The sequence below is a fragment of the Capsicum annuum genome, chromosome 2 (genome assembly GCF_002878395.1).
Source record: "Capsicum annuum cultivar UCD-10X-F1 chromosome 2, UCD10Xv1.1, whole genome shotgun sequence".
Taxonomy (NCBI): Eukaryota; Viridiplantae; Streptophyta; class Magnoliopsida; order Solanales; family Solanaceae; genus Capsicum; species Capsicum annuum.
Window position 1 is genome coordinate 78,069,140 of NC_061112.1, and position 18,337 is coordinate 78,087,476.

Below are 18,337 nucleotides of genomic sequence, written 5' to 3' on the forward strand. Positions count from 1 at the left end.
GTCCACCTAAATACTGACTACGACTCATCCACACCCTTAGCTCTCTATCCTAATACTTTTCCTCCATAACTTCCTATTCAGGGTCATGTCCTCGGTCAGCTGTAACTGTTCCATGTCACGTTTAATCACTTCTCTCCAGTATTTCCTTGGCCTACCCCTACCCCGCTTGAAACCTTCCAAGGCCAACCACTCACACCTACGAACCGGTGCATTCGTGCCTCTCCTCATCACATGACCAAACCATCTCAACCTCACTTCCCGTATTTTATCCTCCACTGATGCCACCCCAACCTTTTCCTAAATAATTTCATTCCTAACCCTGTCAGCCCTTGTGACTCCACACATCCAACGCAATATCCTCTTTCCGCCACCTTCAGTTTTTGGATATAAGAATTCTTAATCGGCCAATACTCCGCTCCATACAGCATAGCAGGCCGGACTACAACTCTATAAAAATTGTCTTTTAGCTTGAGAGGCACCTTTTTGTCGCATAAAATTCCTGAAGCGAGCCTCCATTTTATCCAACCTACCCCTATATGGTGAGAGACATCCTCGTCAATCTCGTCGTTTCCCTGAATCGTAGACCTGAGATACTTAAAACTATCCCTCTTACAAACCGCCTGAGAATCCAACTTCACTTCCACCACCTCCTCTTGCCTCGAGTCACTAAACTTGCACTCCAAGTACTCCGTCTTGGTCCTACTCAACTTGAAACCTTTAGACTCCAGGGTTTGTCTCCACCTCTAACTTATCATTAACCCTTTGTCGCGACTCATCAATCAAAACTATATCATCCTCAAAAAGCAAACACCAAGGCACATCACCTTGTATACTCTGCGTCAACACATCCATTACTAAAGCAAATAAAAACGGACTAAGAGTTGATCCCTGGTGTAACCTTATCAAGACCGGGAAATGCTCAGAATCTCCTCCCACTGTCCTTACCCGAGTCTTCGCTCCCTCATACATGTCCTTAATCGATCTGATGTAAGCCACCGGGACCCCCTCGCCTCCAAGCATCTCCAAAGAACCTCCCTAGAGACCTTGTCATTCACCTTTTCCAAGTCGATAAATACCATGTGAAGATCCCTCTTCCTCTCTCTGTAATGCTCTACCACCCTCCGTATAAGGTGAATTGCCTCAGTCGTGGAGCGACCAGGCATAAAACCAAATTGATTTTCTGAAATAGACACAATCTTCCTCAACCTCTGCTCTACCACCCTCTCCTAAATCTTTATTGTGTGACTTAACAACTTAATACCTCGATAGTTGTTGTAACTTTGAATGTCACCCTTGTTCTTATATAAAGGAATCATCGTGCTCCATCTCCACGCCTCAGGTATCTTAACTGACTTGAAAATGTTGTTAAACAAGTTGGTCAGCCACCTCAACCTTGACCCACCATAGAACTTTCAAAAATCCACCGGAATCTCGTCTGGCCCCATCGCCCTGCCTCTTCGCATCTTGCATATAGCTTCACTGACCTCATCTACCTTAAACCACCGATAATAGCCAAAGTCGCGATCCTCTTCGGAATGCTCCAACTCCTCTAACTCAACACCTCTATCCCCCTCCTCATTCAGGAGCCTATGGAAATAGGACTGCTATCGCTTCTTAATGAGGTCGTCTTCCACCAAAACTCTGCCATCCTCGACCCTTCTGCTCCCTAGCCTTGGCAAGCCTAAACATCCTCTTCTCCCCACCTTTCTCCTTTAATTCCTTATACAAACTCTCAAAAGCTACAGTCTTAGCAGCCGTGACTGCTAACTTAACCAGATGAAGAACAAAAAAATATGTGCTTGTTTTCCCTTACTCCTTTTTCTCAGGGGTTGGGGGTTTCCAGATAAACCGGCATGCTAATTTTAATGTGTCACTTCATTAATTCTTGTTGTTGTTAGGTTTAGGGCCTTGTACTTGATCATGGTTCAAGACATCTAGATATGAAAAGGCGAGCAGAGAACTGTTACATTTTGACTTGTAATGTCTCTCTTGAATATGAGAAGAGGTAATAGTGTTAATCCAGGTTCACACTGCTTAAATTTTCTTGGTCTTGATTAGTTCATACCATTGATCAACCTTCTCCTTTCTCAGTGAAGTAAATGCAGATTTTTCCTAATCAAATGTAGAACATAGAGAGGCGATGGTTGCTACAGAATGGCGTTCTGTTGATGAGAGGGTGTAAAAAATAATTGACCTATAGAACAAGGTATGTTGTGTTGATGTCTATTTTCCATTTCTCCATTTTAGTGATAAGAAAATCTTTATAGCATTCAGTGTTGCTGGTGCTTTGTTGTGCTGGAAATGAAAACAATTTCGTTGTTATCAATCATAAGGGGATTGATCCTCCATCTCTTGACCACCTTGATCGGGCAGGAAAGTTGTTTCTCTCTTTATTTAGTTTTTAGTAGCTGAATCCTTCAATCAACCAAGCTTGTGCCCTTCTCATTTTGGTTTCTATGGTTTCTTTGCTAGCACCTTCTGGACTAATTAGTCTGATTATGCCTATATAACTGAGGGTTGTCTTGGTAAATAGAGAACTCGTTAGAACACCTTTAATCCCCCCTTCATTATTTTGTTAGATATACAAAAAAAAGGCTGGGGAAGAGGGGCTTGATGGTAATAAAAATGCTCGAATGGATCTTTAAGTTTTCAGATATTTTCCTGAGAAGATCAACAAATATTTTGAACTTGTGGAACTTATCATAAACTGCTTAGTACGACGGAGCTTGCCTGTCTCCTCTTTTTCTTTGTTAGAACTCAGAACTCATTAGAACACCTTTAATCCCCTCTCTTTATTATTTTGTTAGATGTACAAAAGAAAGGCTGGGGAAGAGGGGCTTAATGGTAATAAAAATGCTCGAATGGATCCTAAAGTCTCCAGATATCTTCCTGAGAAGATCAACAGACATTTTAAACTTGTGGAACTTATCATAAACTGCTTAGTACGACGGAGCTTACTTGTCTCTTCTCTTTTTCTTTGTTAGAACTCAGAACTGGTTTATTCCATAAGCTCTGTGCCTTTTCAAATCACTTGTTTTCGACACTCGAAAGGTTCTGTGAGAGCATATGTGAATAAGCTCGCTCTACTACACAAGTTCTGTGCCTTTCTGAATAATTTATTTTCGGTACTAGGTCAAAGTATCCGCTGACCCTAACTTATTTGGGACTACGGAATAATTCTAGTAGCACTCAATCAAAGGATCCATGATAACATATACAATAAGCTCTCTCCATTTTATCATGTGCAAGAGCTTGAGTTGGTAAAATTATTTAGGAGAACTATTTGATGTAGTAACCTTTTATCCTGGAGTTTGGTTCCTCTTCTTCTGTGGTATCATCCCTTTGCTTTTGATAATCCCAACAAAGGGAGAAAACTGTTTGTTCTTGTTGGTTTGTGTCTTAACTATTACACTTTTTTCTTGTTTGCAGGCCTGTTATAGCATCTCAACTGTTACTTATTGATGAAGTTATTCGTGCTGGACTGTAATGCCCCGAGAGTACACCCTGGATGCCACACGGTACTTGGAACCACAAGTGATCCCAAGCTAATCCATGAACTGGCATACTGTTAAGCAACTGAATTATAATAAAATAAATAACTAGTTCTGTTATGCAGAAACATAATCCTAGCATAATATGAATAAATACATTACTTATAAAGTTTACAATCTAATAAAACTGAAGGAAGAAACTAAAATTTACATGACTGACATCCATGAAGTCTCTACTATAATGACTATAGATAGCTGGGATATGCCACCAATTACCACTAATCAATACATATGAAAATAAATGAACTGTACATGAACTAAAACTATCTGGAGTTCCCGAAATAAGAGAACTTATCACCTGCTGGCTGAAAACTGCAACTGTCTGATCATGGTGTGCGGGCTATAAATGATACCTACATTATGAAATAATGTAGCCACACAGACGTATATGTGGATCAGTACTACTGGAATGTACTAAGTATGCAGGGGTGAATGCAATAAGTAAAACTGATTTCATGCGTAATCTTAAAATATGCATGCTAAGTGTAAGTAGACTCACCAATAGGCTGGAATAAACGAAAAGCTAAAACATCTTAAAGAATGAGTGACAAACATACTCTGATAAGATGGTGAATCTCTATACTTAGTTTCTGTAAAACTTTACTTTAATGATATAAGTAGAACTGAAGCTGGGATATGGTAAAACATGGATACTGTATGAATATTGAGCCTTTAACTACGTGATAGAGACTGACATAACTCGAGGATCTGAATATACAATTATACTAAGCACGAATACCTAAATATACAAAACCAAACGTGACATATACTAAGCTTATCTAATTAACTGAATGACCGATAGCTGAGTACTGGTTATGTAAGACTGGAATGTACTTAGTCTGAATAACTGGACTAAAACTGTGGAGTACTATACATATGAGACAAGGACTAATTGAACAACACGAGATGACCGAACATGGATGCATATAAACTGTATTATCTAAGAATGCAAGACCAAACGTATAACATGATTCTGAAATAGTCAGTAAATTGAAATACTTAAATATTGATAACTGATAACTGTATGCTATGGTCAAGCAAACTTGAAACTAAACTCTAAACTGAATACTGAACTGAGACTGTAAGTGAGACTGTGGGAGGTGTCATCTAACTGACATACCCCAATCTGAACTAATCGGGGTTCAATCTGTAACCTCAGTTAAAAGGGTATCAGTACCGTGCCATGGGTACTAACACTGGCTGTGTGGATCTGCTAAACTGGTGTTCTGAAGGACTAACGAGTAACCCTATATTGGCAGAAAACTCATGAGATATGTGTCAACCCTAAACTGGCAGAAAGACATCTCAAACCGTCGCTGGCTACATAGTTCTGTAACTCAGGGATTGCTACTAAGGGTCAAACCCTAAATTGGTAGGAATGCCCCCATCCCTGGGTTCGCTCGGTGCTGGATCCTACTCCCAACTGAATGACACTGGAATACTAACTGGTGTATGCATTATTAGCTGATAATCGATAAGCTCAGATCATGGTATTCTGAAAATAATAGTGCATACGAATTCTGAGGTAATTATTAATGTATAAACTGATACTGGGATTGAAATCGGACTGAGCTAACTTAATTGGACTCACAACTGACCATATTACTGACTGAATGATATTTCCTATAGTATAACTGAAATCATTCTATAGATACTGAAAATTAGGTAAACAGTTAAATTTTAGGTATTCATAACCTCCAGGACTCGATAGCAATAATAATAAGATCATACTAAGACTCTGAGGACATGATAAATAGTCATTATTTAAAGAAACCCATCACTTGGGCATTTTATCAATCACTTGCAATTCATGGTTTAAGCTAAGCATGTGGATAGTTTTAGGCATGTAACAATAGCATGAATTCAATATTAAAAATTGCCAATTAAGGCTTTAACATAGGACAATTCATCAAACACATGGGGACCATAAACTAGTGCATTAGAATAAGCAAGCATGCAAAAATATCATGGTTACACGAATCAATTCACAACTTCGAAATTTGATACGAAGATCATAACATTCAAAATATGTATTGGCTCATTCCATTTGAAAACACATATACCCATAACTTGAAATCAAACACATGGGGATCATGAGTTAAACATGGGAGTAGTTAAACCATGAAAATCACATAACTTTCAATATTAGAAACATGGGTTAAAGCTTTAGCATGTGAAAATCATCATTTGAACATATCAAGGAAATTTCAACGAAAACTATTTGTAAACATGATACATAATCAAAATTCATGAAATTTCATGGATATAATTCATGTTAACATGTAAAGATCATAATTTTGAACTTGAAAATGAACTTTTGGGCTCCATAGGTGCCTTAATAGATGATTTGAAATTGAAAGCTTTACTTGAAAGCCTTGGGAATGTTATTGAAAGCTTTTTCTTGAACTTCTTGAATTAGGAACCTTAATTTCTTGATTGTATTGAAGAAAATTTGATGAAGTTATTGGTGTTCTTGATGGGGCTAGGATTTTCTTGGAGAGAAAAAGATGAGAAATCATGTATCTAATGCTTTTGGGGGCTGAAATTAAGTGTTATAGGCGGATTTGGGTGAGGGGAAGTGACCACAGTGCCCCTAGACCCTTTAGGAACTAAAATAGCATGTGAAACAGTTTCGTAACACGGTTGCCATCGCGTCGTGTCCCAATCGCATCGACTTACTGTCTCTCACAAAACATGCCATAACTTTTTGCTTGGGTATCAGATTAAGGCGAAATTGGTATTGTTGGAAAGCTAATTTAATTATCTGCAATTTGGTGGGTCTTGAGCTGCAAAATTCCACGTATATTAAAAGTTATACATATTTAAAGTAGACCCTTGTAGAGTTGAATACCAAAATTTGGACGAATCAAAGGTTCTAAGCTCAACTTTGTTCTAAGTGATTCTTATGAACATTTTTCACCTCGAAAACACATCAAACACGAGGATAAAGATTATGAAACTTATATTTACAAGAGAATCATTTGGATTATAGCGTTTACACATAGGAACGACGGTTCATAAACTAACTCAAAAATACTAGGTGTTACATGGATGAAACATGAGGAAACCAAATTAGCATTTTCTGTCTGAAAATACGCCACAGATTTTCCTGTAATTTCATCTTGCAATCGTTTTGGAATTATCAGAGAGAAGATTGAAGAAAACATAAAGGTGAGGAATGTAGGATGTTCATCGGTTAGTTTGGTATTGTTCTGAAAGTTGTTGCTTCGATATTTTGGTTTTTCATTTTTCTAATTACCAATATCATATTGAAATAAAAATCAATATGTTTTGGTTTTCTATTTTTCAATTTTAGTTTGTACGACTAGCTAACTTTAGTATTACTTTTTAAAGTTCTATTCGATCAACCAGAATCTAAAATAGACAATTAAAATTTGGATTTTGTGATTCATGAAATTGATTTTTGGAGTCAAAATTTGACCAATCAAATGAGCACAAATTGAAATGATATTTCATAAAAAAACAAGACAAATTCTTCATTTGAAAACATCAGACACGTTATTGTCAGACCTTACATCGTGAACTACCAAATTTACAACGGATGTGGTTGTGTTCATTCAAAAAAAAATCTAAGGTAACAAGTTTCATTTACCATTTTTAATGGTAAGAAAATTGCACAATAATTAACGTTCAGAACAAACTCTTCAACCACTATTCATGAATAACAGGCCACGAATAAGAGGTTTGAGTTTAAACTTAATAGCTGGCGAAGCATCGGAGATTTTGTAGAATCATTGAAGTAATCGGTCTTAGGAGTCGTTTGGTAGAGTGTATTAGAAAATTAATGCATGCATTAGTTTAATGTGTATTAGTAGTACCTTGTTTGGTATATCTTTTTACCCTATGTATAACTAATCCAAGCATTAGTTATACACTCTATTGTGTATTGAGGTCTGTATTACTAATACCTCAAAATCTATGGCATTAGTAATGCAATGGATCTAATGCGCGCATTAACATGCTTAAAGACCCTATTACCCCTCAAAAAAATTTTTGCATCCTTTCCAACATATATATTGAGGGTATTATGTAAAAAGAAAAAAAATTTAAAAAAATTATGTAATTCATATTTTTTTTAATACATCGAACCAAACACTGCATAAGAAAAATACAAGCATAACTAATGCAAGCATAACTAACACAAGCATTACTAATACATCATATTTTGCATTATTTTTATACATTCTACCAAACGACCCCTTAGCGTAATAGCCTGTGTGACCAAGCTTATTTATCTCTAAAAGTGCTTATTATTTATTTTTTTCAAAAAATACTTATTTTAAAAATTTCAGGTATTTGATCAAGCTTTTGGGAGAAAATAAGTGCTTCTATGGAGTTACAAAAGTAATTTTTCATAAGCTAAAAAAATAATTTCTCCCCAAAAACAATCAAAAGTGCTCTTTTAAATATGTTGGCAAACACAACTGCTTCTAATCAAAAGTGTTTTTTTGAATCACTTTTGAAACAACAACAACAACAACAAACCCAGTGTATTCCTACTAAGGAAAATCTGTGGAGGATAAAATGTACGTAGTCCATACCATTACCTCAGATGAAGTAGGGGGGCTATTTTTGATAGACCCCCGACTCATGAACTTTTAAAATAAAACTGATTTTAGAAGTTTGGCCAAACAAATTATAAGATTGAATGTCAAATGGATATTTAAATATATTTAATTATTTATATATTTGAAATTATTGATGTTCTACTTAAGAATGAAAAGTTGTATGATGAGAATTTAAAACACATATATGAAGCTATTTATTTAATATTCAAGTGAAATTATTTTTTGACGTGCTGTTTAGTGGCAAACTATTAGGTGATGAGAATTTGAAAAATATTATATTAACCTTGTATATTTTCTAAAACAGTATATAAGTTCTTTTAAAGACAAGATATCCGTGCAACAATGCTCGAACATTACTATTACAAACAATATCAAGAAAAACATATACTAGTATATGACAGAATAGAGAGAATCGCCATAGATTAGCAATGAGAAACCCTCAACTAAAGAAGAGAGAAAAGAGAGAGAAATAGAAAAGTAGATAATTTTCTAATAATGGACATGTACATATAATGAAATGAACTACAAGTAATCAGGTGTTGCTCCAATTGAGCCTTTTTCAGTAGGCCCAGTATCCATGTTAACACCCCCCTAAAGCTGAAGAGGGATACATATGCAACTTGAAAAGTAGATGATGATGATGAAAAACCCCTATAAGAGACTTACTTAGTAATAAGATCTGTCAACTGATCTGTAGAACGAAGAAAATTCAGATAAATTAAATCATTAGTCAAACAATCTCTAACAAAATGACTATCCACATCAATATGATTAGTGCATTTGCGAAAAATGAGATTCTTGGCAATGTAAATCATAGCTTGACTATCACAAAGACATAGGAGTGAATATGAAGCCCAAGATCACCAAAAAGCCGTTTGAGCTAAGATAGCTCACCACAACTTTGTGTTAGGCCCGATAGTCAGCCTTAACCAAAGATAAAGATATAATAGGCAATTTTTTGCTTTTTCAAGAAATGGGATTGCCACCAAGCGTGACATAAAATTCAATAACTGATCAATTATAATTGACACAACTTGCCCAATTTGAATCAAAATATGAACCAATGACAAAATCAACATAATTAGAAAGTAGAATGCCACGATCAAGGGTATTGAAATCATATTAAAGCACATATATCGCAACCACCATATGAGGAAATTTTGGAGCTTTGAGAAATTTTGGAGATCATATTAAAGAACATATATCGCAACCACCATATTGGATTAAATGTTGAACTGAAAATGAGATATCCGACCGAGTGTGTTGTAAATAGTTTAACTTGCTAACTAAATGTCTATATGGACAAGAATTAGTGAGAAGTGCACCCATGTCAACCAACAACTTCACAGAATAGTTAAGTGGAGTAGATACTGAAGATTAATTATCAAATGACATTCAAGTAAGAGGTCTAATGTGTACTTGCACTGACTGAGGACATAACCATCAGAGTTTCAAACAACTTACAGGCCCAAAAAATAATGGACACTGCCTAAATTTTTATTTTGAATTAATCATCCAGGTAAATTTTAAAATGGTCAATTTAGTGATGTTATCCCTAGAATATCAACCACATATACAACAATGACAGTTAGAGAACCAGAATTATCCTTAGTAAATAAATAATAGTCATTTTTGTAAGAGGAAAAGCCTTGAGATGAAAAGGCCTCAGATAGCCTAGAAAATCATTGTCGAGAAACTTTTTTAAGCTCATTCTGCAAACTAGAGGAGATGATGAAGAAAGGGCAGCTACTTGAAGACCAAGAAGAATTTTCATATAAACCTCTTCATGAAGATTACCATGAAGGAATGGATTATTAAATCAAACTGAAAAATAGTTCAACACTTTTTATCAACCAAAGTGAGAAGGCATTTAATAGTAGTGGGTTTGATAATAGAGAAAAATGTTTCATTATAGTTAATGCATTCCTTTTGAGTATCTCCCCTAATGATAAGTCTAGCTTTATAAATCTCTATAGAAACACTAAACTTTTATTTGATCTTATATACCCACTTACAAGGAATAACCTTGTTATAAAGGGGGAGAGGGACAATGTCCCCAGTCTGATTGGCCTTAAGAGCCTGAAATTTTTTCAACATGGCTTTCTGCCAAGAAGGGTGTGAAGTAGCCTGATGATAATATTGAGGCTCAGGTATATGCAACACACTAGGTGGAGTAGTGGAGGTAAGAAAAATAGGATCTGGAAGAACAGAATGCAAACATAATCAAGGAGATGTTAAGGTTTATGAGTAATTCTAAAAGATGTCCTGGTAGAAAGCTGAACAGTAGAAATAGAAATAGGAGCAAGGTCGGGTGGTAGGACAGAATCAGGAATGGATGGAGTAGGAGGGTCAAGAGTGGGTGAAGGATTAGATAGAGCGATTGGTGGTGGAGGAGGAAGGACAGATAAAGGGGTGGGAGGATATCAACAAAAGGAGCTAGTGAACTGGACAATGAAGTAGAAATAGAAGAATGGTAAGGGAGGACATGTTAATAAAAAATGACACCTCTAGCGTAAAAAATGAAATAAGATTGAGCTAAAAGTTTATAAGCCTTTTTACCACAAGAATAGCCTAGAAAAACAACTGGAATAAACCTGGGTTGAAATATATCTTTCCCAGATTTGGAAAAAGTAGCAAAACAAAGACAGCTAAAGAATTTGAGGTGGTTATATGAGGGAGGATGATCATATAACTTATCAAGAGGAGAAATATTATGTAAAACAGTGGAATGTAGTTTGTTAATAAGATAGGTAAGAGATAAGACACATTCACCCTAATATTTTTTAGGAAGATTGGACTGGAATAGGAGGGATTTGAACACTTCAGGAGATGTTTATATTTTCTTTCAATCACCCCATTTTGTTGAGAGGTGTGGGGTATACTGGTTTGGTGGAGGATTTCATGTTCATTGAAAAACTGTTGACAAGAATGACTACCACCCAAGTTTAGGAAATTATCTAAGCTGAAAGATTGGACAGTACGTTTAAGATGAGTTTTAACCATAGACACAAAAACCTTTAAAACAATCAACGCATTACTTTTGCATGAAATAAGTGTGTCCAAATAACTCTGATAAAACCATCAACTAGGATGATGAAATATCTAAAATTATTGTAAGTTTTGGTGTTGTATGGCCCCTATATATCAACATGGACTAATTGGAAAGGAATAATTGATTTTATAGTGTTAAGAGGAAAAAAAAAGTACTCTGTTTCCTTGACATAGAGCAAATGAAACACATGAAGTGGTGTTTCGAGGATAAATTATCATGCAAATTATAAGTAGATTGTATTCTATGAAAAGATAAGTGGTCCAACCTTTAATGCTAGAAATATCCATTTTATTACCAACAAGAGTATGTATAGATGAAGCATCATGAAAAATGCAAGGTTTGCTTAAATCAGTATGTGCTCCATAATGAGAATCATAAGAAAAAAATGGAGTGATAAAAATAAAGAACTACAGGAAAAACTGAAACCAGGAAAGATAGAAGTGAATGACGCAGCAGTATCTGAAGCAGTAGTAGAGTCTTGATGTAAGAAGTGCAAACCATTTGCAGCTTTACCAATCTCCAGTGGTTTTTTTAGAGAAGAGTCATGTAAGAAGCAAGCAGAAATGGTAAGATTAACATAGCATTGAAATTGGACAATTAACTTGTGAATAAAGAGAACATCAAGTTAAAATGAAAAGAAGGAACAAAAAGTATATTGTGTAAAGTTATATATTGTCTGAATTGAAAAAATCCAATAGATATAACTTTTACTTTGTATTCATTTGGTTAAGTAACTAGAAATGATTTGGATAAAGATGGTATATTATGGAGAAAATATTTATGTGGAGTCATGTGGTTAGTAGCCCTTGAGTTTAGAATCCAAAAATTACTATGTCCTAGTTGTCACAGATATAAGAATCAATATTATTGACAACTGAGCTACTGTACATACCTGTAAAAGCACTAAAATCAGCCTAATCACCAAAGTTTTCCTTGGGAGAAGGGATAGTTTATTGTAAATTCAAGAGGTACTGGTAGTTCTGATATTGGTCCTTGGTAAAAGGAATGGATGAAGAAGCATTAGGATCAATTACAAATTTTGCACTCTGTACATAGGAAGCAACAATTAGAATTTTTTTTTCTGGAGGAAATCCATGTAGTCTATGACAATCTTCAACAACATGCTCAGATTTCTTACAATATTTACAAAACACAATGAAATTGTAGGCATTTGAAGGATAAGTATTTGAATTGTAGGCATTGTTCTTTTTTTTGGAATCAAACTGGATTCTCTGATTGTAATTAGGGGAATAACCTCTCCTGTGGTAAGAATTTGAATCGAAAGATGCTAAAAAGTGATAAAATTATTGACCAAAAATTGGGGTGTAAGGGTAATTCTCTTTTTGATGTTATATGATGTAACATAAAATAAGCCCTACCGATACAGGGAGAAGGAGACATCATTAAGATGTTTGTTTTTAATGAAGAGTAAGACTCATTGAGTCCACTCAGAAATTGAAATAATTAATTTTTCTTAAGCAATTTGAGCAATGAACCACATGTGCAATTAAGTCCTACATAGGTTGTGTGCAGTTCATTTCATAAACTCCTTATTCTAGTAAAATAAGTGGCTATATCAAAGGACCCCCCCGGCTAGTAGCACTAATTTCACATTGAATCTGGATATATTTGACCTATTAGATTACTCAAATCTCCCATTTAGGTCTTTTTAGATCTCTTTCGCAGTGGAGAAATATTTCTAAACATAGAATTAGTCATCCAAGTGACTAACATATCATTACAAAGTTCCCAATCAAGATAGTAAGAAAAATCCTCTAATGGTTGTGGGTTACGCACAGTAATAACACCCAATTTATTTTTGGCAGAGAGAGCAACAACCATGTTCCTCTTCCAAGCAATAAAATCATTTCCATCAAAAGGTGGTGAAACTAAAAGAGTATTAGGATTATTAAACGGGAGAATATAAAATGAATGAGATTGATCGATAAAAAAATCTTCAATTCTGGCGAAAGCAGATGAATCAAAACTATCTCAAACAATATCCCACATAGGTGACCTCAATATGTAGAAATATAGAGAAAATTACCATACGTCCGAATACTTGAAGAAGTAAAAGTCTTGTTCAACAAATGTAGAAATTTCTCATCGAAAAACTCTGAATCTCACCTGAATAATTAAACATTGCTGAACTTGTCGAGAAAATCTTCGAGGGTAGGATCGATCGATAGCAGAGAGTGAATACTACTACAAGCTCTGATATCATGTTAGATGACAAAATCGAGTGAATCGCCATGAATTTGCTATGAAAAATCCATAGCTAAAGAAGAGAGAAAAGCGAGAGAAAGCGGAAAATGGATATTTTATTTTCCATCATTCTAGAAGCTTACATCAACTAATTATTTATACAACTTTTTCAAATATAATGGACATTTACATATAATAAAATGAACTACAACTAATCAGGTGTTGCTCCGATTAGGCCTTTGTCAACAAGCCCAATATCAATGTTAACATATAGAAATCTTATTATATAACTTAAAACAACTTATTAAAATTTAAATTTAAATGACTAGTTTTATCAAATCACTAATTTGGATATTAGCATGCATTTTATATTGGATAAATTACTTAAAAATTCATAACTTTACTTTTTATTATTACACAATATCCCAAATCCTAAAATTAATTACAAATATTTTATTTTTATAATTCCTCTCTCTATAACCTATATACATATCTCATATACCCTATTCTTACTCTTAGTGTTCCTCAAAGAGTGCCTACAGGGGATGCAATTTAGATGCAATTGCCGAAATCAATCCGAGATTTCTCAATCTTTAATTCTGATCGTTGAAATTGATTTGGTATTTCAAAATTTTAAAATTGAAAAGTTGTTACTGAATTTAAAGCATTCATTAATCACAATTTCATAAATATAGAGTTAATTGCATTAGATATTTAATGCAGATATTTCATTTCCTTAATTATAGTTAAATTAGTTAGTTCAAATATATAAATTGTAATGTATATGAACGACAACTTATGTATAAGAATACGAAGAGAGAAATTTCAATTGAAAAAAAGGAAGAAAAGATAATTATGTTTGAAAATGATGGGATTTATGTTATTTACACTTTTATATTTCGATTGATTAAATTACTACTCATATATTGTTGTAGTCTATATAATAATACAATATATTATATTTTATGTAACAATATTTTGATATGGCGTCGATATTTTTAAATAGTATATTATCGAATACTAATATTTTTAAAAGTTTATATTGAATACTGTGTCAAATTTGTCAATTATGAAATACAAAAATTACAATATCAAGATATTGAATTTGGATCGATAATTCTATTTCTATTACTCTATCTGTTTCAAATAGTTTGTCTGATTAACTTGACATGAAGTTTAACAAAGCAAAAAAAATTTCTAAATATTGTGCTCATAAATTAAAGATATGTGGAATATAATAAAATGTCATTTAATTTAATGATTTTAACATGTCTCATAGAAAGTTGAAACTAAAGAGTTGCCAAAAAAGAAATAAATACTTTTTTAAACGGACTATAAATTAAAACAAATAAAGAAAATCGTAAGTTTTACTTATTACATTCATCCCCACATACTTAGTACATTTTAGAAGTACCGATCACATATGTCTATGTGGCAACATTGTTTTATAATGTAGGTTCTGGTGTTCGTCCGCAGCAACACTACTAGCCACGATCACCATTTCCTACATCCAGCCAGTTGGTGATTCCTCATAGTTCAAGGGTCAGACTTATGTTGGTTCCAAATGTTTAGTACTATTATTTCAATGGTTATGCTTTCAGTTTCGCATCAGCTGTGGTCTGTCCCAATGGCTCTTCAATTTTAGTTAGAAGCTTGTGAAGACTAGTTAGACAATAACAATGCCTATAACGTAAAACGATTATAAATTGTTATCAGGAATTGAAGTCGTGTTCTCAAAGAGAATTTGAACACCTTTTACTGTTGAGTTGAGGTTTTAGATTGTATCAAAAGAGATTCAACATTTAAGATAACTGCGGCATGTGAGATTAACAACATCAAAAAAAAAAAAAAAAAATCATACTATCCCTGTGAGGATGACAAATTTATAGGATTCTCGTTTATATATATATATATTAACCCTATTTTTCAACTAAGAGGGTCCGGTTAATCCTTTCCATCTACCTAAATCCGCCGCCGGCGTTGACAAAAGAAGACGTTATTTGAGAAATGGCAGGTTGAATCGTATCTGAGTTTACTTAATACATATTTTCTCTGCCATGATGCAGGAAACAAGTCAATCATAGTGAATTCCATTTCCATGATAGTGAAAAATGAACTTGTTTGTTTTTGTTGTTCATATTCCGACAATGTCGGCCAACAGGGTGGTGCTAGAAGCCAATTTATGAGTTTGAGTTCTGTAATAGTTCAAGTCCTATTTTTTATTAAGAAATTCACTATGTATAAAAATTAAATTTAAAACGGAATTCCTAATAACTGGCATCATTATCCTAAAATTTGAAATCTATAAAAAGAACTTATGGGACTCTTCTTGTTGGAACTACCCAGATATTTAGCTCTTTGTTGTAATAAATAAGTGTTTGAATTAACTTATTTTAAGTGCTTTTCACTTTTAATAAAAAAAAATTAACTAACTTTTTGCGGCGTTTAAGAAAAATACTAAAGTTTTATAACACTTTATTTTAGGTGAAAAAAAAAAAGAAGCTAAAAACTAGACATCCATCATAATATGCACTATTAAGGTTGATGTCCTAAGCGTGGACCTTGCAATAGCAGCTGTTTCATACCAAACCATCGCAAGCTGCAATGCCAAGCCGATGCCAATATCAAGCACCAGTTGAGAAAGATTGGGGACTGATCAAAATGTATCGTCGAAGCTCAGATCCAAAGTTCGCTGGATTCATGTTTTATGTTTTTTGTGACAATATTCTGCGTTAAATCCAGTGGATTTCTAAAATTATGAATATAGAATTTAATACTCCCTCCGTTTAAAAAGGAATAACCTACTTTAACTTGACTCAAAGTTTAAGAAAATAAAGAAGATTTTTAAATCTTGTGGCCTTAAATTAAAATTGTCACACATACTAAAATGTTCTTTAATCTTGTGGTCCTAAACATGCCACGTAGAAAGTTAAAATTAAAGTATTACCAAAAAAGAAAAGAGGTCTTTCTTTTTTAAACGAACTAAAAAGAAAAGTAGATCATTCTTTAAATGGAGAACTAATAAAAGCTTCTGTGCCGATCACTACTTTTATACAGAATTAGTTGAATGCCTCGGGTCTGGTATGTCTTCAACTTCATTGGTGAAAACCTAGTAAGTTGGGCATTTATGCTATTTGGTACAATGATTTTTGAAATGTCAAACAAAGGAAGCATAAGATACCCTGGAGGAAGAAGTCCAATAAGCTTCTAAAGCCATTGATGCACAAAAGACAACTGGAGAAAAAGATAAGTCCCAATCCCTGCCGGGGATGGGGAGTATTCCTTTGAAACCTTTGACTCAAACCACTGGGTCAACTCTATTAGAACAAATCAAACAAATAAATTCAAACACTCAAAAACAACAGTCCCACAAACCGAGGTCTAGGAGGTACAGACCTTACCTCTAGCTTAGAACCCAAAACAACAAACTGAACGAAAAACTAACAAGCCAAATTGATGCCATCAGCAGTTGCTGTCAGGCATCTTTAAGTTCACACAAAAAAAAACAATTAAAAAGTATCACCTGTAGATTGGACAAAAAAACACAACAATAAGAACAGCAAACATATTAAAATTGGCGCACATAACAGGCTTCGCAGGAAAAACCACGTCATTCTTGCCAAAGCCCCCGAATAGGTAGCAACTTAAAGGCACTTAAAACATCAAGATGGCAACTTGCTGGTCCTACTTATATAACATATCCATTATAGAAATAGTTTGAGATCCAAGACTATCCATTCACAGTGAATGAGGGCATTGAATTACTACACATGGCAAGATAGGAAGTATGTCACACGGATTTAGAAGATGAAAAACAAACACAAAGTATACGAAAATTGTAAGAGGTCAAAGTGCACTCCTGTTTCATCCATGTCATTCATCAAACTCATGCATGTGATCCAACAGATAGTTTGCAGCCAGCTCCTCATTTTTGTTGCATGCAAAAAATACTTGCAATACCAAAGCTCGATCGAAACCCATAGCTTCAAGCTGTTAAGACCACACCAACAAAGCAGAAACGGACAGCACTATCATGTCAGAATAATCTCTCATGTCTGCTAAAACTCAGTGAAATATCACAACTGAAAACTTAAAATTTGGAAGACCGAGTAACATCTCCATCATAGCTTGCTTCTTTTTCAGCTTTCTAGATAAAGTGCTGAATTTGGTGAAAACAAATGATATTATCGAGACCCAATAGTCTTTCCAGAAAATCAAATGCAATTCAGCATGGACTGTCAAGGTACAGAAGCCATTCTTGCTTTACAGGTTTGAGGGGATTAGCTTGAGAGTAACTAGGTAAGATCAATTTTTTATGAACTATTGTATGAAGGCCACACGAGCAAGAATCTTTCATGGAAACGTGATAACGATAAAGCAGCAACATTCCCTCAGGAGTCAGGCGGGGGTGCAGGATTGTGTTAAATGGTTTTAGGCGCCCAAAGGTGAGGCCTAGTGTTCTGTAATGTGGGATGAAAATCATGGAAGACGAGGGTTTCAAATCCTCGCAGAAAAAATGATTTCTTCACATTCGCTAAGCCATGATGGGCAGAATAACCCAATAGCTGTGGGGGTAGGAGGTAGCATAGGTGCAGATCGAATAATTGAGGTGCACACCATCTGGCCCGACCACCAGAAAATTTAAAAAACAAATGCTGGCAATTGTCACCTAATGTTTTCCTCAGATTTACCATATGAGGAAGAAGAGACTGCTAAAGGTAATTCAAAAGAAGTAAGGTACAACAATTGAATGGTGTACCCACTTAGTAACTCATTCACATGTCCATGGAGTTCGGAAGCATATAAGAGAGCCGTGATTCTTTGGAGAAGTCAGATTCAAGGCAGTTACTGGTGATAAAAAGCGAGAAAAGAATAATATGGCAAACTATACATTCTTACATTTGGCGGAGAATATGGAAAGATAGGAATCTTACATATTA

General features: G+C 34.6%; 1 protein-coding gene across 1 annotated transcript in view; it reads right to left on the reverse strand.

The window, feature by feature from the left end:
- Positions 1-17,065: 17,065 nt before the first annotated feature.
- LOC107858603 (ubiquitin receptor RAD23d) overlaps positions 17,066-18,337 on the reverse strand; it is a 9,862-nt gene continuing 8,590 nt past the window's right edge. Inside the window, exon 12 of the mRNA XM_016703333.2 lies at positions 17,066-17,387. Coding sequence (XP_016558819.2) covers positions 17,271-17,387 — 117 coding nt within the window. The 3' untranslated portion in view covers positions 17,066-17,270. The remainder of the gene's footprint in view (positions 17,388-18,337) is intronic.